We start from the raw sequence: 23,499 nt of genomic DNA, 5'->3' as shown, positions 1-23,499 counted from the left end.
CAAGTTCAGTGAATATCTTTATGGTCATTACTTTAAATCCTCTACCTGACATATTACTTATGTCCATTTTGCTTAGGTCTCTTGCTGTGGTTTTGTCCTTTTCTTTCATTTGGGACATATTCCTTTGTCTCCTAATTTTGTCTAACTCTCTGGGTCTGTTTCTGTTAGAAAACTCAGCTCTGTCTCCTGCTCTAGAAAGTAACGGCCTTATGAAGAAGAGGGTCTGTAGTGCCCTGCATGCAATGTCTCTGGCTCACCAGAAACTGACACTTCATGGGTGTCTCCTGTGTGTGTTGCATGTGCCCTGCTGTTGTGTCTTTCACTTTCCCCTTCAGTCCAGCCATCTGCAGTGACTCTATTTCTCTGTGGGCAGTGGCTTATCCTGGTGGTGTTAGTGGACCAGTCGAGGGCCACCTTGGGCTTAAGTTGAGTGAAACTAGGCATTTGCCAGAGATGACATAGCACCAAACTGCAGGGCCCTTTCCCTGTGTTGCCCCCTGAGAAATTCTTATTGGTGGGTGGGGTCTGCAATCAGAACTAGTGTCTGCCCAACTGCTGCAGACACCTGCTGCAGCTACCTTCTGACTGGTATGTCCTCTTGGCACAGGCCAGAGTCACCTTGGAGCAGTGCTGGCCATTGCTGGCACTGCTTGCACATTGTCAGGCTTTCAGCCCCTGTGTGAGTAGGCCAAGAGCGACTGGAGTGGATGTGTCACTGCCAGTGGGATGGGCTGACTGGGGGGGGGGCTCCCAGTTTTAGCAAGTTGTGCATTAGTCTTCCATGGGGTTGCTGCCACCCAGGGAGACTGAGGTCCCACAAAGTGGGCCAGGAGATAGAGTGTTGGCAAGGTTTGTGCCCATCTTCTAGGGGAAGGGACAAACAGCACCAGGACCGAGGCAAGCTCAACTGGAAAGGGCACTGAAGATGGGGGCCTGGAGATCCCGTGGTGTAAGCAAGTCGGGTAGTGAATACCTGTGCAGTGCTGGTTCCTGCAAGCAGCTGCGTGTTTATGCTGAAGAGCAGGGGAGGGGAATGGTCCCCGATAGCTCCTCAGTTCCTGGAAAAGTCCCTCAGGGATCCTGCCAGTTCCTCTGTTCCTGCAGGAGTCCCCCAGTGACTTCTGTCCCTCCAGGACTTGATCTGAGATTAGTAAATAACACTCCATCCCGGAAGCCCCAAGCATTTTTCAAACAGCTGCTTTTATGCCGGATCTCCATGGGCTGTTCATCTGCTATCCCTTTAAGAGCAGCGACTCTGCTTTCCGTTGCCCTCTAGGCTGTCCCAGAACCAAGCCTGCTGATTTTTTAAATTCCAGGCTTTAAGTCCCACTGGTAGTCAGAACTCATGAAATCTGGCGTCTCTAGTTTTCAAAGCCAAATGTCTTCCCTGTAGGGGCTTCCAGTGTTAGGGTCCTTTTCACTCCTCTCTCTGTGCCTGCAAGCTCTGTCCCGCCCACAGATGGCCCATGGTCTGTTTAGCTCCCCACTATGTCTCTGCACTTTCTATCCTCTTATATATGGCCTCTTTACCTTTAGTTGTAGAGTTTGTTCTGCCATTCCTTGAGTCCTTTTCTGGATTACTTACACTGATGTGGGCATTATCTAGTCGCATCTGGTGGACAGTGTGAGCTTGGGTCCTCCTCTTCTATCAGCTTCCCAGCCTTTCTGGAATTAGTTAATATTTTTGAGATTGTCTTTTATTATAAATGCTTTCAATAACCAGTTATAACCAGATCCCTGATTACCATTCATTGGTTGTTCTTCTGAACTGATAAGCTCATTTACTATTTTGTGTTGAGGTCTGTGTGTATATCTTGCCTAGGTGAATTAACTAGAATTCACAAAATAGTACTACACAAAGACAGATAGTAGGTGCACATGAAGACCTTATGTACTAAAATAATACTTTAGGTACTAGATAGTACTTGGCCAATGTATGACAAATGAAATCTATAAGAAATTTTATAAAATTAAAGAAAGACTATTATGACAAACAGACCAAGTTTCTCATATCAGTTCCAGATTTTGTGACTTTAATGAAGTTACTTAACTTCCCGGTGCCTCAAATTCCTTGTCCAAAAGTTGAGCATCATGATAGTACTGACCTCTTAGTATTGCCTTGAAGATGTACTGATATAATGCATGCAGGGCAAGTAAGATACCTAGTGTCTGGTGATAAAGTCCTCAGTATCAGTGCTTCTTAACTTATTTTAATTCTCCTTTGGGAAACTGATGAAACTTTTGGACTACCCACCCCCCAAAATACACACAGACACATAGAAACAAAACTTGGTATTTTACAGGGTTCATGAAAAGGCAGACCCTGGATTAGAACCCTCTGTTTCATAAATTTTTTTTGTAATTTTATTTTATTTTATTTTTTTAGTGTTCCCAGATTCATTGTTTATGCACCACACCCAGTGGTCCATGCAATACGTACCCTCCACAATACCCACCACCAGGCTTACCCCACCCTCAACCACCATCCCCTCCAAAACCCTCAGTTTGTTTCTCAGAGTCCACAGTCTCTCATGGTTCGTCTCCCCCTTCCAATTTCCCCCAACTGCCTTCTCCTCTCCATCTCCCCATGTCCTCTGTGTTATTCCTTATGCTCCACAAGTAAGTTTAACTTATTTTTTTATTTTTGGTCTACCTAAATGTATTAAAAATCCCCAGGTAATAATTTTCCTTTAATTTTTAAAAAATGTATTATAGATTTTGCTGTTTGTACTTTGGCCAAATATTATTTGGTACATAAATTTTCACACAAGCTATATCCTCACATATGCCTGTATAATTTAATAATATAAATCAGTCTTATTTGTTTCTATTAAACCCATACCATAGCTTACTCCTTTTTTTTTTTTTTACTTCTGTAGGCTTTCTTGATATTGAGTTTCTGCTTCCTCTTTTTTCTTTTTTAAATATCTATTAAATTTGCCAGCAAGGATCATTATATTTATTATTCCCCTTTCCTCATTTTATACTTACTCATTTTGTTTATGCCCTTTATTTCTTTGATTATATTTTTAGTAGCTTTAAAATCTGGTTACATGTTTAGTTTGTCATTTTTCTCTCATTTTATTTTTTTATTTTTTAAAAAGATTTTATTTATTTATTTGAGAGAGAAAGTGAGTGAGAGGGAAGGAGAGAGAATCTGAAGCAGATTCTGCACTGAGAACCAAGCCCAACCCAGGGCTCAATCCCACAACCACAAGACCATGACCTGAGCCAAAACCAAAAGTGGGATGCTTAGCCAACTGAGCTACCCAGATGCCCCTTATTTTAAATGAGAAAAATTCTAAAAGTGTTCAAGTATTTTTAAGTACTTTGAATTTTCTCATTTTTAAAATGGATTTCTCATTGTGATCTGAGAATAAAACATATATTTACAAATATGATAAATATTTGTCAGCACACCATGATTATTGAGAAAGACAATCCTTGTTATCTCATTTAATATAATTTATCTATACGTCCTTATTAATTTTAGTAAAGATCTCTTTTGCAGAATTTTTAATTTTTACCTACCATATGCTGATAATTGAATGCTTAATATTCTATGACTGTGTTTGTTTTTCCTTGTATTTTTAATAATTTTCTTTAACAATTTCTATTTTCTCTTGTATTTTAAATAATTCAATACCTTTTACTTTTAATAGTTATTTTTAATAATTTAATTTTTTCTATGTTATTAACTATCCCTTTTATTATTTCAAATGATCGTATATTTATCTCTCAATATTCTTTTATTTGAACTAAACATTTTATCATATTAAAATGTCCCTCCTGATTTCTTTGTGATCTGTTTAATATAATTTCCCCATGCTTTTATTAGGAGGCATCTGCTTTGTTCTATTCAATTGTGATTCTTAAAATTATACTTGCAAAAGTATGTGTTGCCTTTTGCTTACTGATCATACAGTAATTGAGTGAGGAATGCTTATTCTTCTTTCCCAAGTTCCTTTCTCTATCACCTGGTTGTGCACCCTGGAATATAAAAAAAACATTTACACTGAAATTCTTAATTCTAAGATGTCACTTACTGTAAAACACATTAGTAATTTAATAACTATTCTTTTGAAAGCTAATTACAAGTGCATCAAAAAAAAATGTATCCTTAACGGCAGTTGTCCATGTTGATGCATAGATTTGCATGTGTCTTTTTTCTTTAGCATCATCAATGTCTCACACTCAACCTTCCTCATATTTAAAATTTGAAGATCTGTTGCCCATTAGCAGTTATGCACAGGCTTAGAGGATCATGCTACTTTTCTTATCTTTAGTCATGATTTGGAACATTTTAGCATTTTTAGAACTAGTGGTATGATTTCAAAGTACATTGAAAGAAACTATTTACTATTTCATCAAAATCTTAATTTTGCATTTTCCTAAGCCAAGTTATTTAGTCCTAAAAGTTAAATATCTTCCCCTGAAAATTCTACTGGAAGCTGTTCAGAGTCTAATAATTCATTCAAGCTATGAATAAGTCAAATTAATCTTCCCAAGATTTGAAAATTATCTAACATAGTCTAAGAAATTCCATTTCAAACAGTGGGATTAGACACTTTGATTTTCCCGTCCAGTAGAAAAAAAGATATTCTGAGTCCAATATAAAATTTCCTACCTTACCATCTATATCACTATCTTTTCCAAAAAAAAAAATAATATTTTCACCTCAAAAAAAAAATCAGGAAGGATTGTTATCCACATCACACATATCTAAGGGATAACAACTGTGTCATAACTTGTCTTTCCAACTGCTGACAGCAGGTTTCTTCTGCCAAGAATTAGAGGCTGCATCCCAATAATTTCAGAAACATTAAAATGTAAGAAGCGTAGTATCACAGCTTAGAGAAAATGTGGCAGTAATATATTTCAGCTAAAGCTCAGCATGGCTTTGCGGGTTTGCCTGGAATTGTAACCACTCTTTACGTTATTGTGTCTATGGAGAAATATATTCTGGTTTCTAAATAACTGATTACAGATGATTTTTAAAAAGAAACTCATTCCTTTACATTTAAAGCACCATTGTCATTTTTATGAGAATATGTAAAACCCACATGTTAAATAAAGCCAAGAGCTGGGCCTCATTTTCTAGTACATTCTCCCTTACACCAGAAAAAGCCTCTAAACTTAGATTACATTTGTTCTCTCCTCTTTTTAATAATTACACCTCTTTCTTACCAGCTATGTAGATCCCCTACTGCAGTTTGAAACCCAACTGAAGATAATAAAGTCCTCCTTTAAAATGGTATTTTCTATACCAAGTCTTGAGGAAGTGAAGGAAATGGGAAACAGGGAAGATGACAAAGAGGACTTGCAGGTGAGCGTTTGCTTCCCTAAATTGTTAGGAGCCGTCACCGCGTAGCACAGCAGTCCCGCAGAGCGCCCCTCCGCAGGTCACAATCCTTCCTATGTCCTTCACCTTTTATCGATACCATAGATTAACCACAGTGTCTTCCAGCTTTCATCCGTACCCCCTGGACTCCTTGTGAATTCTACAACTCATGGGATTTGATGGTTGTATAGGAGTTACAGGAACAGATGAATGAAGAGATTTTTGGTTAATTATTTTAGCAAGGACAAGAGTTTATGGACAAAAGCTCCAAGAAGGGAAGTAAGAGCAGGGAGAGGCGGAGGGAGGACCAGCCCTGCAGTGAGGGGAGCGACATCTCTGGTCTCAGTTTCCCCAGCACAGCTACACGGCGCACCCGCCCTGGAAGGTGGAGGGTGGTGCATGGCACGTGGTCCTGAGAGCTCTCGTCTCTCTGGCCGTCTCTCTCCTCTCTTACCTTCAGTTTATGGGGAGAACGCGGGACCCCGGGGCATGAAGCCATAGACACTGAACAAAGTTATGTCTAATTTTACCTGGCCGGCTGCTTGTGTCACTTTTTTTGTTTTTCAGAATTTATATCAAAACACTTTAAACTTATTTGAGGACACTCTTCTGATCTTAGTGTCTAAAGATCTCTACAAACTGCAAATCTTAAAGGTAAAGGGAAAATGAGCAATTTTGTTTTCTTGTCTTAAATCTAAAGAGGTCATTATATTTCACTTAGTATTTCCCTTTTCCTATACTTAAGTCTCCTTCAAGTGTTTGGTGGCTGATTTTTTTTTTTCTTTTCCCCCCAAGCCGTCTAATTATCCCCAAAGTGAAATCGCTTCCCTTTATTTCAATTAAAGAGACATAATTTTAAGAATTCAATTTTGGGAAGATGGCAGCAACAAAACACTTAAGAAGCCAAATGTTCTGTGGCAATGTAAGAGTGATACAGTGTGGTTTAGCAGAAAAGAGAGGGCGATCGGCTTGGACTACCGGCGGGTCCACGCGGCCGTGCCGTGATGGTCTCCGTGCGCTTGCTTCCTCCCCAGCACCGCTGGAGCTGAAGCATCCTGGCTTCACGGACACCGTGGTGACAGAGCAAAGCCCAACAACGGTCCGAACCCCCACTTACATCCGGACCTCACGGTGTCTTTACCGTCCCAGGCAGAGACAGGAGGCCGCTCAGGGTGTCTTACGATCCTCAACGGCTTCTAATCTGATGCCATCGGTGGCACCTGTCTGGAAATACTGGGAAACCAGGTTGACTTATTCTACTAGGAGCATTACGAGTTTAGGCGAATCATAAAATACATTCAAGTAAAGAAGCAGAATTGGCATCTGGGAAGACAAGAAGGAGTGCGAGGGAAAATAAAATACACGGAGTTAATTTGTGCCCAACTTGAGTATTTTCTGTGCATTTTTAAAAATTTAACCTCACAACTCTTTAAAGTCCTTATTATTATCCCATTATTACAATCACCTCCCCATGCATGCTCTTTCAACCAATAAACTACTGTTGTGAGCATTTACTCTACATCAGGTTAACTAAGCTGAATATTTCACATATAGGTTATCTCATTTAATCCTTAAAATAACCCTCCAAGGAAGCTACTATGATTCTCCCCCATTTTGCTGATAAGGAAATGGAAGCAATAATATATGCCACGCTAATGAAGTGGGGGGGGCTCTCTAACTTGGAAACCTGTCCCTTGACTATGTTGTCCTCATACCTTCCATGTCTAGAAACTCACTTGATTCTCAAAAAGAGCTAAAAACCCGCTCTTGGGAAAGGCACAGGCTGACCCTCCCTGGGATTTAGAGACTCTTCTGCCCTAGGAAATGGACTTCAGAACAGTTTTCTACAATGGGAGCAAGTGAAAGGAGATTTAGCACAAATACTGTGCATTCAAACAGAGTGCCTTGAGAAATCTGGGTGGCTCAGTGGGTTAAGCCTCTGCCTTCAGCTCAGGTCATGATCTCAGGGTCCTGGGATCGAGCCCCGCATTGGGCTCTCTGCTCAGCCGGGAGCCTGCTCCCCACCCCCCACCCCCGCCTGCCTCTCTGCCTACTTGTGATCTCTGTCTGTCAAATAAATAAATAAAAATCTTTAAAAAAAAAAGAAAAAGAAAAAGAAAGAAAGAATGAAATCCATTAGTGGTGGTTGGTATGTGAGGCATATGCCGTTTCTTCCCTTCCCAAGCTTGTAAATATGTCGCCGCATCTGAAGGCTTAGAACAAACAGAGTTACAGCTAGATGGAGTTGAATCAAAATTAGCAAGAACTTTCTAACCGAGCTGTCTCCAGGAATATTCTCTGCAACTATGAGCCAGAAAATATCTGGGTGTTGAGTCTGCAGAGGAAATTCTGGAGTGAGATGACATTTCAGGATCAGATGACATTTCAATTCTTTTTTAAAACTAAAAATCAGATCCTGTGATGAGAGAGACAGAGAGAGCGGATATGCACTTTGAAAGAAAAGCAGGAGAAGCTGCTAACAATCCCACGACAGCCTCTTGATAAACTTTCCGTGATGACTGACAAAGTGACTTACAAGGCACATCATGAGTAAATATTCATTGCATAAAATTAAATAACATACAACCCAAGTGTAGTTATGACAGGAGATGAACTAGTGTACTCCTAGCTTGTCATCATTTTGAGATCAATGTAGGTTAGATATGAAATAATCAGGGTCTGTGGGGGCCCTCGACTTGGTGAAGTTGGAGACTAATGGAGGGAACTTGTAGACGTGGAAACCCCAGGCTCTAGGGTGATGACTGTGTTTTCCACAGGACATGGCTGTGTGGATGAACGAAGATAGCTCCTACCTGCAGGAGAGGGCTATGGTGATCATCAGCAGGGTGCTAAGCTTTGCATCCCGGAGAGTCAGGGGATACGTAAGTCACAGAGCGCCGTCACGCCACGTGCTTTGAGGCCGCATTGCCATAGCCTCACTTTCCGAGCCTTGGGCCTTGAAAACTCCCAAGCGCCTGCTTGGTATGACCGTGCTGGCAGGGTGGGACATGAAGAAAAGAGTCAATATACTCCATGATTCAGGTCCGTCAGAGCAGAGTTTCTCAACCAGTTGCGAAGACCCTTTATGCTTTCTACGCACAGAATGAGTGTGCCAGACTTTTCGCTGACTCCCCGCATTCTCTGTGGATCGCGACCAGTGTTACGTGCAACCTTATAAATCCTTCCATCCCTCTTTCCTCCTTATTTCTCCTTTTCCTAAAATATTTTTAAACTATTAGGCATTTATTTGAAATTTATGCAAGTAATTCCTGAGTCGTGTCATCGCAGAGCACGCCAGCGATGGGGCAGAAGTCTTCACTCCCCTCCCCCGCGTGCTGCCGTGACAGGGGCCCCGCTGACAGCCTCCCGTGCGCACACCCGCACACGCACGCACGCTCTGAGATACACGGATTTTTACTTAGTGCTTCTTTATTAAAACCACATTATATTTATACCTGGTTCTGCAATTCGATTTTTCACTAACAGTACGTTCCTCAGGGATCTCCATGGGAATACGTGTGGAGTTGTCGCATTCTTTCAGCCCAAGCATCTATCCATCGTTTTAATATATTGTAATCTACTTATAGATGCACATTCAGGTATATTTAGGGGGTTTTTTTAGTTCAACAGTATACAAATGGTCACCTTTGTTCAAGTACATGCGTACTTAGAAATACTGAGAAAGATGACAGATCACAGAGTAGGAATGTTATTGTTTCAGCACTACACAATGACCTGGTTCGGACTCCTGCGGATGTTACACTGATTGTTTCCCTACACCTCCACGACACGGGCAAGTCGCTGGACTTTCTAATTGTTGCCTTTCAAATGGAGAACAAATAGGCATCTCATAATTGCCGGTATTTGCTGAAGTTTTCTCTATTTTTAATACCATCATTGCCTTCCTTCTAAGAGACCTTACTATCTATAAACATTTCTCACTCTTACAGATACTGTGTACCCAACCTCTGTTTTGCAACTCATCCTTAACTGTGATTTTTTTATTAATTATTTTTATTAACATATAATGTATTATTTGCCCCAGGGGTACAGGTCTGCGAATCGTCAGGCTTACACACGTCACAGCACTCACCATAGCTCGTCCTCAACTGTGACTTTTTTTTTTTTTTAAGATTTTATTTATTTATTTGACAGACAGAGATCACAAGTAGGCCAAGAGGCAGGCAGAGAGAGAGGAGGAAGCAGGCTCCCCGCTGAGCAGAGAGCCCGATGCAGGGCTCGATCCCAGGACCCCGGGATCATGCCCTGAGCCGAAGGCAGAGGCTCTAACCCACTGAGCCACCCAGGCGCCCCTCAACTGTGACTTTTAAAAGTGCACTTCTAATTGCTCCTCTGATTGTTTGAAATATTTTAGGAGTTCAGAATAAAGGGGATCAGAAACATACATTTATGATACCATCTTCGTGTAGCCATTTTCTACTACTTATACAAATTGCTTCCAGACCTATTGAGACAAAAAGCCTACATAACCCTTAGAACATAACTGAATTTTTACTATTTTGTTTAACATCAGCTTTGGGATGTTACACAGTTTGCTTACACGAGGAAAAGTAAACCGTGATGTTCTTTGCATCCTGTTGATTATTTCAAAAGAGAGATGAAGTGGTTTGTCTCAGTCTTCAGGCTCTCCGGTTCTCTAAAATGGCTGGTGTCCCTTCCCATGTTTGAAAGGCGAATCACACCAAGTTCTTCAGCAAGGCTTGATGTTGAGTGTAGTTCACATCTCCGGCCTCCTTGCTGCACAGGCCCCGAATGTTTCAGGCACTCAGCAAGAATTTGATGGGGACAGTCTGAGCAAGACCTACTCGCATGCTTCTACCTGCTTCCGCATTTTCATTCAGTGTACATATATTCATTCGTTCGTTCGTTCATTCTAGTGAGTTCCACTCAGGTAACAGGTAAGACATTTTGGAGTTTTGTCATCTTCTATCTCCTCTTCTCAACTTTGATTATGTTCATAGAGTTCATTCCCCCCTACACACAGCCCACCCCTCAACTGTGAAAAGATAAATATGCAATTCCATTTCTGGGGCAGAAGGCTCTCCTGAGTTGACGGTTCCTACCTAGAACAGATTCCTTCGAGAAGCCACGTAGGGTGACGTCCCACTTTGCTCTGCAATGTGCCCGAGCGCCAGCAGGTGGAGGCACACCAGCGTTCTCCGGGACAGCGAGGCTCCCCTCGCCCCAGCCCGGTCATCCACCGAGGCATAAAACCTAACTTTCTGTTTACGGTGACGTCCTCTAAAGATGGTTAAGTCCGTGAAATGAATGGAGGAGAGAGGACAAATACACGAACCAAAACAGCTGGATGTATTACTAAATTAAAAGCTGAGCTTCCCACAGGCCTCCTCTGTGTACCTCCACGTCTGACCCACGGAACATCATCAGTGAGGACTTGTTTGCCCTTCTCTGATTATGTGTAACGATCCGTTCTGTTCTCAGGTGCCATCCGTTCAGTGGGAAGACTTTTCTTCCCCCATAAACTACCCTAGCCAATGTCTTCTAGAGTCTCAGGGGCCCTCATCCTATTGAACAAGCCTGACTGCCAGTTGTCGTCAGGATTTGGATTTTGATTTTGATTTTCTATCAAAAATACTTTTTAACGCAGTAATTCTCCTTATCTGACCTCTGTGCTGTCATGTTCGTCCCTTCCATTAAACTGTTCAGTTTTCAAACAGACAAGGAAATGTGAGCTAAACGTGTCATGGTGTATCATGGACAGAAAGATTTTCCCCCGGTTTGTTCCTTCGGCACATCAGCATTTGAAAGACGGGTGGGATGTAAGGCGGGTGATAGCCGTGGAGTGGGAGGACCCTAGGCTCACGTTGTCTCAAGGATACAAGTAGATAATTTTCAAATTATCCTGAACACCCCAGAAATCGACCTGAAGCCCGGCAAAACAAACTCCACAAGTAAAGGTAGAGGTGAGTCCAAATGGAAGCTGTAGGAAGTGTGAAGACACAGCTTGGGAGAGACACACATCCCGAATGCTGCGGCGGGGAGGGAGCCGCAGGGGAGGGCAAGGGCAAGAGGCAGAGCAGCGCACAGGGAAGATGATTTCCCCGGAGCAACTGGCTTGGAACTTTCTTTTTGTCATTACTAGTCCCCCCAGTAACTACTACAAGATAGCATTTGTTGTCCGCAGTTTACAGATGAGGAAATTGAGGCTCAGGAACAGATTTGAATATAGGTTTTGTAAATTCTGAAGTTCATCATCTGATCCTAGTCTGATACATATATATTAGAGGATCAGATACAGACATTCCATGTTAACTGTGCACAGCAAATGCATTTTTTTCCTCCTCTGTTTTTCCACTAGGCAAGTGTTGATGCCCCATGTCTGGGTGTCCTGGCAGCAGAATTGTCTCTTCTGTGTTGCCACAGTGATCCCGTAATCACACAACAGGCATCCTCAGGACTGTACCACCTCCTCTGCATTGCAAAGTGTCAGAATGGTAAGAACGGTTCACACCGTCTCTTCTAATGGATACTAAGGATTTGTCCCTAATTTTTCCACTTAAGGATCCCAAGAAGGCTCTGTAGATTTCTAAATCCTTCCCAAGACCTGTAGTCTCACTTTCTGAAACATATTTTGTAATCTTTTTTAGAATTAGCAAAATATGCTAGTAATATTTGGTTCTTCAAGATCTATAAAGTACTATACTTTGATTAGTGTTGTGTGTTAATGGTGGGGACGGGAATGCTGTGGGGAGGAAGGGAAGAAGAAAGATTACCAATGGGACTTTTTAAAAGGAGGCATACTTTTCCCCTCTGATGGGGCATCAGATAGAATATTCAGATTCTCGCTTCGGTGGTTGGGAAAAATTAGCCCAACACTAAAGTCAGTGTTGCTGTGGGCAGCCTCACAAAGCATAAAAGCAAGTCCTGAAAGTATCAAACTATTTCCAAATAACTTAAACGGATAAAAGATTTATCCTCCCATAATACATGATTATTAACTATATAAATGTATATAATTGTTCTTAAGGCATTGAACATCAGATAACAAAGGACAGTGATTGCTGAGAGATGGGAACAAATGAATAAATGAGGTGGGATTACAATCACCCGAGCTTACCGCCTAAAGGGAGTTTTTAGGCTCTAACCCAGTCGTCTCACCACTTTGGAGAGACAGAATTAGGAATCAAGGCAGCTAGAGTTTGCAGGTCTGAGTACCTGTTTACAGGTCTGGGACCTGAGTAGCAGGAGGAGGACCCAAAGAGAGAACTCCAGAGACCTGCCAGGGTCCACTTTAACCATTCAGGTGTGGAGGGATCAGAACCCGTAAGGACTACCTGAGGCCGGGGGAGAAAGATTAGAGAAAAAAAATCCAGTGAACTCCCAAAGGCTGGGAATCGTGCCTGTGACTATAAGCCAGAATTTAAAACTTCCTAATTTATAAGCAATGAGAGTACTCAAAGCATTTGTTTCATTAGAAGAAAAAAAATTATCTCTAGACTAAATTGTTTTAGTGCCACTGAACAAAGCTTAAAAACAAGATCGAAAAAGATCAAATGATCTCCAAATACTTTAAATGTTCATCAGAATGAAGCCCAAGAATACAAAGATTCCAGCACTCACCAAGTTAACACTCACGGTGTCTGACATCCAGTAGAAATTACTAGGTATGCAAAGAAGCAGACTAAAACCCATAATGAGGAGAAAAATTCATCAAAACTGACCCAGATGATAGAATTAGTAGACAGGGACATTAAAACAATTATTGTAATATATTCCACTCATTGAGGGAGTCAGAGAAAAAGGTGAGTGTGTGAAGCAGGGATACAGAAGGATTTCTGAAAGACTTCACCTAAGCCTCTGGAGATGAAAACTGCAATGTCTGAGAGGAAGGACACTCCAGCAGAGATCAACAATATAATTTAAAAGAGAGCCAGAGGAAAAAAGACATTTCATTCAGAGGAGCAAAGGTAAAGACGACAGCAGATTTCTCACCCAAAACAATAAAAGCCATAGACAGTTGTGCAGCCTCCCAAGGTACTGAAAGAAAAAAAAAAGGCAATCTGGAATTCTTCAGTCAGCAAAAATTCTTTTAAAAACAAAAGTGAAATAAAGACATGTTTAGATATTCAAGAGCGGTTAGAATTCATCACCAGCAGACTATAAGAAATACTACAGGAAATCCTTCAGGAAAAAAAAAATCCAGGGGAGAATCTGGATCTACATAAAGGGATTAAGAATAACGGGGCACAACTATGTAATTAAATACTAAAATTCCCTTCTCGTTATTTAAATCTTTTAAAACAACGATCACCTTTTGAAGGCAAAACATAATCACAATGTCAAAGCTAAATATATGAGAATAGTTCAGAGGATTGAGAGAGGAAATGTGACCACAGTTCAAGGTTCTTGCACAGAGTCATGAAATATCCCTTAAAGGTAAATTGTGAAAAGCTAAAGATAGATAATATAAACCTTAAAGCAGCCTCGTAGATGATGTAGCAAAGAGTTACGTATAATAAACCAAATTGGGGATGTAATGTTTAAGTACTTTAAAAGAAGACAAAAAAGGGGTGCCTGGGTGGCTCCGTTGGTTGAGTGACCAACCTTTGACTTCAGCTCAGGTCATGATCTCAGGGTCATGAGATCCAGCCCCATGTTGGGCTCCATGCTGAGCGCCAAATCTGCTTACGATTCTCTCCCTCTCTCTCTGCTGCTCCCCCATCCCCCACTCCCAGCTTTTTCTCTCTCTTTCAAGGAAGAAGAAGGAGGAGGAGGAGGAGATAAGACAAGACAAAGAAGAAAAAAATAGAAGAACAGACAGGAAAAATAGGAAACAAATAGTGAAGACTTAACGCCATCTGGAGTAATTGTAAATATTCTGAATACCTCCAATGGAAAGGCAGAGATTCTCAGACTGGGCTAAAACAAGGCTCAGCTACATGCTGCCTATGAGACATCCACTTTGAATGCAGAGCCACAAAGACAATAAAAGTTAAAAGTTGGAAAATGATATAACATAGTAACATTAGTCAAAAGGAAACTAGAGTGGCTGAGTCAATATCAAAAAAATATATAAAAATACACATTTTTACATAAAATTTATACATAAAAGACATACATATGTGTGTGTGTGTATATATATATAAAATTCAGAGCAAAGAACACATCCAGGGAGAAAGAGGGTAATTTCATAATGATAAAGTTGTCAATTAAGTAATAAGACATAACAATCCTAAATACATATGTCCCTAAAAACAAAAAATATATAAAAATTAAAAATCAAAATACAGTAAACAAAAATGGATAGAACTGGAATGGATCTAGAATTACAATCAGAGAATTCAGTACCCCGCTCTCAATAATTCATAATGACACAGAAAAGTGTTAAGGATATAGACTTGAACCAACTTGACCTGATTGACATTTATAGCACACTCCACCATTAATGGAAAAATGAACGTTCTCAAGGAACGTTCTCAAGGAAAAACAAAAAACAAAATTTGCCAGAATAGACTGTATTCAAGCCATAAATCAAGTCTTAAGAAAGCAAAATGTCTTTAATTAATGCAAAATATATTCTCTGACCAAAATGGAATTAAATTAGAAATAAAAAACAGAAAGGAATCTGGAAAATTCAAAATTCAAAATATTTGGAAACCAGGTCATCCACTTCTAAATAACCCATTATTCAGAAAAAGAAATAAAAATGGAAATCGAAAGTGTTTTGAGCAAAGTGAAAATATAATACCTATAAAGAAAACTCCAAAATGAAATGATCTAGCAAACAGTTAAAGGAAGAAACTGTATCAATCCTATTCAAATTCTTACCAAAATGTGAGAAAGACTGAATGCTTGCCAGCTCATTCAGTGAGGACAGCAAAATTCTGATACCAAAAGCACATAAAGACATTGTAAGAAAAACAAAAACAAAGCAAAACTACAGACCAGTGTTCCTCAAGAAAACAGGAGCAGAAATTTATAAGTAGATGCACATATGTATGGTCAAATGCTTTTTGATACAAGTTCAAAGGCAGTTAAGTGAAGAAAGAGAAAACATCAGTAAATAGGGTTGAAAAAATTGGTTATATACACGCAAAAGAAAAGAACTTTGATCTGTATCTTTTACATAATGCAGAAGTTGATTCAAAATGGACCCATAAGACTAAATGTAAAACCTGAAACTGTGAAACTAAAAGAAGTTCTTGTACCTTGAATTAGGCAAAGATTTTCTTTTTCTTTTTCCTTTTTTTTTTTTCCTTTGCGACGGGGACAGAGGAGAGGGCAGTGGGGAGGGCGAAAAGGAGAGGGAAAGAGAGAACCTAACCCATCGCAGGGCTCGATCTCAGGACTCTGAAATCATGACCGGAGCCAAAGTCAAGAGCCAGATGCTTAACTGAGTGAGCCACCGAGGTGCCCCAAGGACTTCTTAAATACAACACCAAAAGCATGACCTATAAATTTGAAAAATGAAAAATTAATCTGTTCTAATCTTCGAAAGACACTGTTAAGAGATAAGCCGTACACTGGGAGAAGATATTTGCAAGTTACATATCTGAGAAAAGGCCTGTAGCCAGAATTTAAAACTGCACACTCAAACTCAGTAAGAAAACAGAAACAAATTAAAATATAGTAAATTTGAATTTGAATTATTTGAATCATTTCACCAAAGAACCACAGATGGCAAGGACACACACCGAAAGATGTTCAACATTTGGTCATAAAAGACATGTAACTTAAAAACTGCAATGAAATCCCACTCCATACCCATTAGGATGTCTCAAATTGACACGCTGACCGTACCATATGTTATTAAAGATGTGAAGCCGCCGAAACTCTCACACATTGCTACAGGGAGTGTGAAATGGTACAACAATTCTGGAAAACAATTTGGCAGTATCCAAAAAAGATAACACACACAGACCAAACGATCCAGTCACTCCATCACTTAGGCCTTACCTAAGAGGAGTGAAAGCAGATATCCACACCAAGACTTGTACACAAATGTTGACAGCACCTTTATCTGGAAAAGCCAAAAACTGGAAACAACCCAGATGTCTACCAGTCGGCAAACGGATTAGCAGACGATGGTACGCACCTACAACGGAGTGGAGGTCATCATAAAAGAGGAAAGAAGTCTTGATCCAGACAACTTGAATGAATCACAAAATACTCTTGCTGAGTGAAAAATGCCAAATCGTGGAAGAGTACATGCTCTGTGAATCCATTTTTATAAAATTAGAAGACAGAAAACACGAACTTGACAGCCGATAACAGAAAGCAGATCTGTGGTTGCCTTTGGATCGGGGTGGACACAGGCAGCAGGTGTGCTGGAGGGAATGAATAAGGTTGTGGGCTTTTTTAAAAACTTTGTATTTATTTATTTTTTACTGCAGTAATATTTTCACTGGTATATACATATATTAAAAACTTAAAATTGATATTGAAAAAGAAAGCCAAAGTCGGTGGTATCACAATTCCAGACTTCAAGCTCTATTACAAAGCTGTCATCATCAAGACAGTATGGTACTGGCACAAAAACAGACATATAGACCAATGGAACAGAATAGAGAGCCCAGAAATAGACCCTCAACTCTATGGTCAACTAATCTTCGACAAAGCAGGAAAGAATATCCAATGGAAAAAAGACAGCCTCTTCAACAAATGGTGCTGGGAAAATTGGACAGCCACATGCAGAAAAATGAAATTGGACTATTTCCTTACACCACACACGAAAATAGACTCAAAGTGGATGAAGGACCTCAATGTGCGAAAGGAATCTATCAAAATCCTTGAGGAGAATGCAGGCAGCAACCTCTTTGACCTCCACCGCAGCAACTTCTTCCTAGGAACATCGCCAAAGGCAACAGAAGCAAGGGCAAAAATGAACTATTGGGATTTCATCAAGATCAAAAGATTTTGCACAGCAAAGGAAACAGTTAACAAAACCAAAAGACAACTGACAGAATGGGAGAAGATATTTGCAAACGACATATCAGATAAAGGGCTCGTATCCAAAATCTATAAAGAGCTTATCAAACTCAATACCCAAAGAACAAATAATCCAGTCAAGAAATGGGCAGAGGACATGAACAGATATTTCTGCAAGGAAGACATCCAGATGGCCAACAGACACATGAAAAAATGCTCCACATCACTCGGCATCAGGGAAATACAAATCAAAACCACAATGAGATACCACCTCACACCAGTCAGAATGGCTAAAATTAACAAGTCAAGAAATGACAGATGCTGGCGAGGATGCGGAGAGAGGGGAACCCTCCTACACTGCTGGTGGGAATGCAAGCTGGTGCAACCACTCTGGAAAACAGTGTGGAGGTTCCTCAAAAAACTGAAAATAGAGCTACCCTACGACCCAGCAATTGCACTCCTGGGTATATATCCTAAAGATACAAACGTGGTGCTCCGAAGGGGCACGTGCACCCGAATGTTTATAGCAGCAATGTCCACAATAGCCAAACTGTGGAAAGCGCCTAGATGTCCATCAACAGATGAATGGATAAAGAAGATGTGGTATATATACACAATGGAATACTATGCAGCCATCAAAAGACATGAAATCTTGCCATTTGCGACGACGTGGATGGAACTAGAGGGTATCATGCTTAGCGAAATAAGTCAATCGGAGAAATATAACTATCATATGATCTCTTTGATATGAGGAAGGGGAGATGCAAGGTGGGGGGGTTTGGGGGGAGGTAGGAAAAGAAAAAATGAAAAGATGGGATTGGGAGGGAGACAAACCATAAAAGACTCAATCTCAAGAAACAGACTGAGGGTTGCGGGGGGGAAGGGGGACGGGAGAGGGTGGTGGGGAAATGGACATTGGGGAGGGTATGTGCTATGATGAGTGCTGTGAAATGTGTAAACCAGACGATTCACAGACCTGTACCCCTGGGGATAAAAATACATTATATGTTTATTAAAATAAAAAAATTAAAAAAAAAAACTTAAAATTGTACATTTTAAATAAACTGTAGGTCAGTGAAATCGCTACAGAGCTGTTAGCAAACCAGTGAAATCACTGAGACTCCCCTTCTCCGGGACTGAAAGCATCGGCGCCCGAGGTCTTCACTGAGAGCTTCTGGCTTTGCTATGCTGCAACTTCCTAGGCTCCTCGCAAAACACCCCAAGTCCACTCTCCCACCAATAAACACCCCAGCTTAGCCACAGTTTCTCCAGTGCACTGGGTGATGCATTTGATGGCCTAAATGTATTCAATATGTGCGCAACCGATTAAAATCGTCTGTGTCCTGCATGTGTATTTCACAGAGACCTTGTGTGAACGTTTATGGACCCTGGATCAGTGCTGTCCTAACATTTGATGGGATGAAAGTATTAGCAGGGAGTTAAATGTTCAGAATACTTTAGATCTCCAGAATTGGGAAGGAAGGAGAAACTGGAAATAGCAATGTCGTAGAAGGAACGAATGATCACGTAAAAACCTTAAACTCTTTTCCTTAATGCAGCGGATACCGAAAGAAAAAGATCCACCATGTGTGAGAAGTCTGGCGATCACTGCCTCCTGACTACTCCCTCTGATATGGAATTCCTACCTAAGGTCTTGCAACGGGACAAAACTAAAATTACCCAGGTAACTTGCCCCCCCCTTCACTTGATCCTATGACACTTATTTCATGTGTATTATTACTTTTAGTGGCAACTTATTTCAACAGTTTATATTTTTAATTAATGTTTTCCATGTTTTTATAAAGTTTGGTGAAGCCCAAACTTTTTTTTCCCAATTTTCATCTCTATGGATAAGAATGATGCCTGTTATTCCTGAATACGGCAATTGATATTATTTTATGTAATCCTTACAGAATGCAAATGAGAGAAGTGTTTTCTAGTTTCACAGTTCTTTTTGTTTGGTCATTAAATATACACTAAAGAGGGGGAACTTCTGGTTATTTAGCAAACTGAATGGAGTCACCAGTTAACAGGCTTTGCGATAGTTTTGTTTCACTCAACAAACATCAAAACAACCTGCTTTAGATTTTGTTTTAAAAAAAAAAAAAGTGTTAAAAAAATTTCTAAGTTGAAGTGATAAACTTCAGTGCCCAGTAGATAGTTTTGCCTCGACCCAACCCTGGGGAAAAACCATGAGGTTCCGTGTACTCCCTCCCTTCCTTCAAAGTCCGTGGGCTTATCCATCCGCTTGACAGGTCACCCTGCCCTGCCGCCTGGGTTGGCCAGTAGCCTAGGCTGTCCCTAGATGGGCTTCTAGCCACACACATCAAGCCAACAGCTCAGCAAAGCTACTGGGGAAGTCCTTCAGGGGAGTTCGTCTCTTGACGGGGTGGGGGGGGTCTTACAGCTCCTCCTAAAACTGGGTACAGAAAGCAGTGACTTCTCCTCCCACGCCTGAAAGAAACAGAACTGTGGGAGGCTGAGGAGCTGTGGGAGCGATACATCTTACTTAATATGGTCAAAAATACTGCGTAGATATCTTAAATACGTGTTTGCACGATGGTACGTGTTTCCAAAATCAAGCATTATTCTTATTCAGTTCACCTCAAAGATCATGAGACTGGTTGACTATGGAATGGTCCATTTGCGTGAAGAAACCAAGCATCTCTATAGGTTTACTCGAAAATTCTTCTACATTCTTGTATCCTCCACTCCAGAACCCTGGACCTGGGATCCCGAGCACCACGATGGAGCTGGGAGTGGAGGACTGGCGCCTCCTCAGATCCCCTTCCTAGCTACTACCCATTTCAGGCTGTGTTTTGTCTTTTCTGAGTGTAAGGTTCTTCGGATCCGGAAATCCTGGGTTTGTGGGGAGGGTGCCCCGGATCCTTGCACTCATGACCTCATCTTTGGGTCCCACTTGTGACACCAAAGCAGGCCAGTGTGGCCCTGTGTGCGAGAGCAGTAGCTGGAAAACCCCGAGGCGGGGGCGTTCAGCGGCAGATCAGAACAGCTGGATTGAGAGAATCTGAGGTTGTAACAAGGGGATCAAGAAGACTACGGCCAAAGACAAAGTCCAAAGGGGGAGAGCAGGACGATACGCACCCAGGTTTTCAGCCAAGGTTTTCGGCTCTAAACAAGACACCATGAAAAGGGAGGATCAATTTTTTTAAAAAAGCAGTTTACAGATTAAGAAGCCATTCTTTTATAGAGTGACCCGTTATAAGAGAGGACACTGTCTTCTGAAGGAGCCACAAAGGAAAAAAACTAAAAATGATAGAGCTATTTGTGAGGAGAGGTTCTTCACAGATGTTTGGTTTTTTGTTTTTTTTTTAACAAATTTTGTGTCAGAGAAATAGATGATAAATTATGGAATATCAAGCTAATAGAATATCACGCAGCCATTACAACGAGTAGCATCAAGAATATGTAATAACATGGTATCAGAGTAAGAAACAAGGGGCACCTGCTGGCTCAGTCAGTTAAGCATCTGCCTTTGGCTCAGGTCATGACCCCAGGATCCTGGGATCGAGCCCCACGTCCCTGCTCAGCAGGGAGTCTGCTTCTCCCTCACCCTCTCCCCCTGCCCCTGCTCATGCTTTCTCTCTCTCTTTCTCTCTCTCACTCACTCTCTCAAATAAATAAATCAATGAAATGTTTAAAAAAAGAGTAAGAAATTGGGGAGATATAAGTGATTTCTAAAGAATCCAGCTGGTCCTATGGGATTGGTATATTTCTAAAGAGTTACGTGTAGATCACATTTTATAGGGAGTCCCTGTCATTTGATGTCTACTGTCATACCTGGACCTTCACGTGACAGAAACTTCTAGCAGGAGTTCTTATTTTCACTAGAAATCGCTGCTTCTACAACTCTTAAATAGACACTAAAATAATTTCATTGAATAAACAAATAAAGAGGTAAAAGAGAATGTTCCCCCATTTCAATGTTTTGGTTTTTTTTTTTAATTCAACAAATCATATAATGAAATCTGGCTTTCTTAAAGAAGGGCAAACTATTTGCGACAGTCAGTCCATCTCACCAAGCTTAGTGACCGTCCTTTAGCTTTGTTCCATAGCATTCCAAGGAACCACCCCTCTGTCCAGTAGGAGGGAGACTGGGGGTCCCCCGTTTTTACTCAAACCTCAAGTTTGCCCTACTGACCAAAAAGAGCTAAGCTCCTTCCTTTTAAGAGGGTGCAGATAAGCTTTCACTGGCTAGACTGGGCACCTTCTGAATTTGGGAAAATGATGTGTGTGTGTGTGTGTGTGTGTGTGTGTGTGTGTTGATAATATAATACGCAATATATATACATATATTTGTGTATATGAAAGGAGAAAATGTGATTCGTCCATCTTTCTTAACTGAGAGATCCATGTGTAATCACGTAATTTTGCTATTTTATGGTCCATGGATATTACTCTGACTTAAAAAAAAAAAAAAAAGGATTGTTTGAATTGTAGTTCTTGTACCTCAGTCATTGACATATGAGCCTTTTTTCTCTATCCCTGTTTCTTGATCCTTCTCTGTAAAAGAGGAAAGTCCACGGGCACCTGGGGGGCTCAGTGGGTTAAGCTGCTGCCTTCAGCTTAGGTCATGATCCCAGGGTCCTGGGATTGAGCCCTGCATCGGGCTCTCTGCTCAGCAGGAAACCTGCTTCCTCCCCTCTCTCTGCCTGCCTCTCTGCCTACCTGTGATCTCTGTCAAATAAATAAATAAAATCTTTAAAAAAAAAAAAAAGAGGAAAGTCCACCCCTTGAATCATCCTGCCTTTTTTACTTCGTCCCCTCCTGCGTCTGCTAATCATGATGGTATCAGATCTCAGCAAACTAATTTCCAAAACTAAAGAATCCCACAATAATTTCTAATATCTGAACAGCTAAATTGGTGTAAAATCAATATTTTACAGTTCCTCCTAATTGTAATGCCATGGTTTTTCATTTTTTCCTGGCCTGGCCCCAGAGTTGACTTATCTAGATAAAAGTGTTTTAGCCACTTTAAAAATCAGAAGAAAAAAAAAATGTAATCCCACTTGAATTATAGTCATCTCAATAGCAATACGGTTGTAAAATTCAATTTTTAACATTTTTGAATGGTGGAAGAGGGCCACAACAGCAAAAATGCCTACGGCCTACAAAAACCACGTGGCCCTACCTGGCCTGGGAGCTTCCTCCGGGAGGATTGAATTCAGTTGTCTTTCTCACGTTAGGGTAGGTAAGGCGTGAGGTCATGGCTCTCCTTTTTGGTTTCAGAGTGTAGGATTCACCCTGCTGCCGTCCTTGCTGACTGACTTTGTGTGGAGCCTCCTCATGAGACTCTCTTCACCTAATAACATAATCGCATTCAGGGCATCAACCATGCTGAAGCTGACCTTGGAATATCACGCACATAAGGTCACCATGGTAAGATCCTCGACGTGAGTAGAGAGACACGGGTTTTCTTCTCTAAAGTGCTCTTGTTGCCTCTCTTATATGCCTAAACTTCTTTTCCTGTGTGTTTCTTGCTATCGTTCATTGTGTTATTAATCCGATGAGGCCTTTGTGTGTGTGTGAAGTACTTCAAGCCCGCGGAATAGTTTAGAAAATAATCTCAAGAGTGTTTACCTACCATTCATACCCAATCATAACATCTTGTCAAAATCTGCATCAGTTTTTTTTAAGAACACATTAAAACCAGTAAAATGGCACATATATACTTGAAATCCTCTGTGTAGCCACTAGGAAACGTTTTCAAGGACCCTCAGCTCGCTGTAGGGCCGGCTGCACAATTTGTGGGGCCAAGTGCGATGAATGTGGGGCTTCCTGTTCAAAACAGAGGGGAAAAGTGTCTTTAGATATACAAACATCTGAAGAGTTTCTTGCCTCTCCTCCACAGTCTCTTTCTCTCTCAATGTGTCATGGCATTTCTATTTTCTATTTAATGTCTTTCTAAGTTAAAAAAAAAAAAAGGAAAATCAAATTTTTTACCATCTTTGTATTGTGCGATGCCAGTGATAGATGTAAATATAACAGCATTTAGCTCAAGAAAATAATGCAACTCACATTTCATAGCTCACACAGGACTACATTTTGGCTCAGGTCACGATGCGGGGCTTGGCAGAGCCGGCCCCGCGCAGAGCTCCTCACTCGGTGTGAAGACAGCGTGAGGTTTTCCCGCTCCCTCCCCCGTGGCTCCTCCTCCTGCTCCTATGCGCTCTCTATGTAAAAGGAACCAAATAAAATACTTTAAAAATAAAATAAAATCAGTTATA

The 23,499-nt window shown here is 40.9% G+C and overlaps 1 protein-coding gene across 1 annotated transcript in view; it reads left to right on the top strand.

The window, feature by feature from the left end:
- The window catches only part of MROH9 (maestro heat like repeat family member 9), a gene marked incomplete at both ends in the record, with an annotated part of 79,672 nt that overhangs the window by 16,129 nt on the left and 40,044 nt on the right, over positions 1-23,499 (top strand). The window contains 7 exons of the mRNA XM_080824517.1: positions 5,191-5,326; positions 5,909-5,995; positions 8,119-8,223; positions 11,682-11,817; positions 18,811-18,935; positions 19,851-20,114; positions 22,502-22,651. Of these exons, the coding sequence (XP_080680643.1) occupies positions 5,191-5,326; positions 5,909-5,995; positions 8,119-8,223; positions 11,682-11,817; positions 18,811-18,935; positions 19,851-20,114; positions 22,502-22,651 (1,003 nt within the window). The remainder of the gene's footprint in view (positions 1-5,190; positions 5,327-5,908; positions 5,996-8,118; positions 8,224-11,681; positions 11,818-18,810; positions 18,936-19,850; positions 20,115-22,501; positions 22,652-23,499) is intronic.

The sequence above is a fragment of the Martes martes genome (assembly GCF_963455335.1).
Source record: "Martes martes genome assembly, chromosome: 15".
Lineage (NCBI taxonomy): Eukaryota > Metazoa > Chordata > Mammalia > Carnivora > Mustelidae > Martes > Martes martes.
Note: the sequence above shows the minus strand (reverse complement) of the source record. Positions and strands in the feature narration are given on the sequence as shown.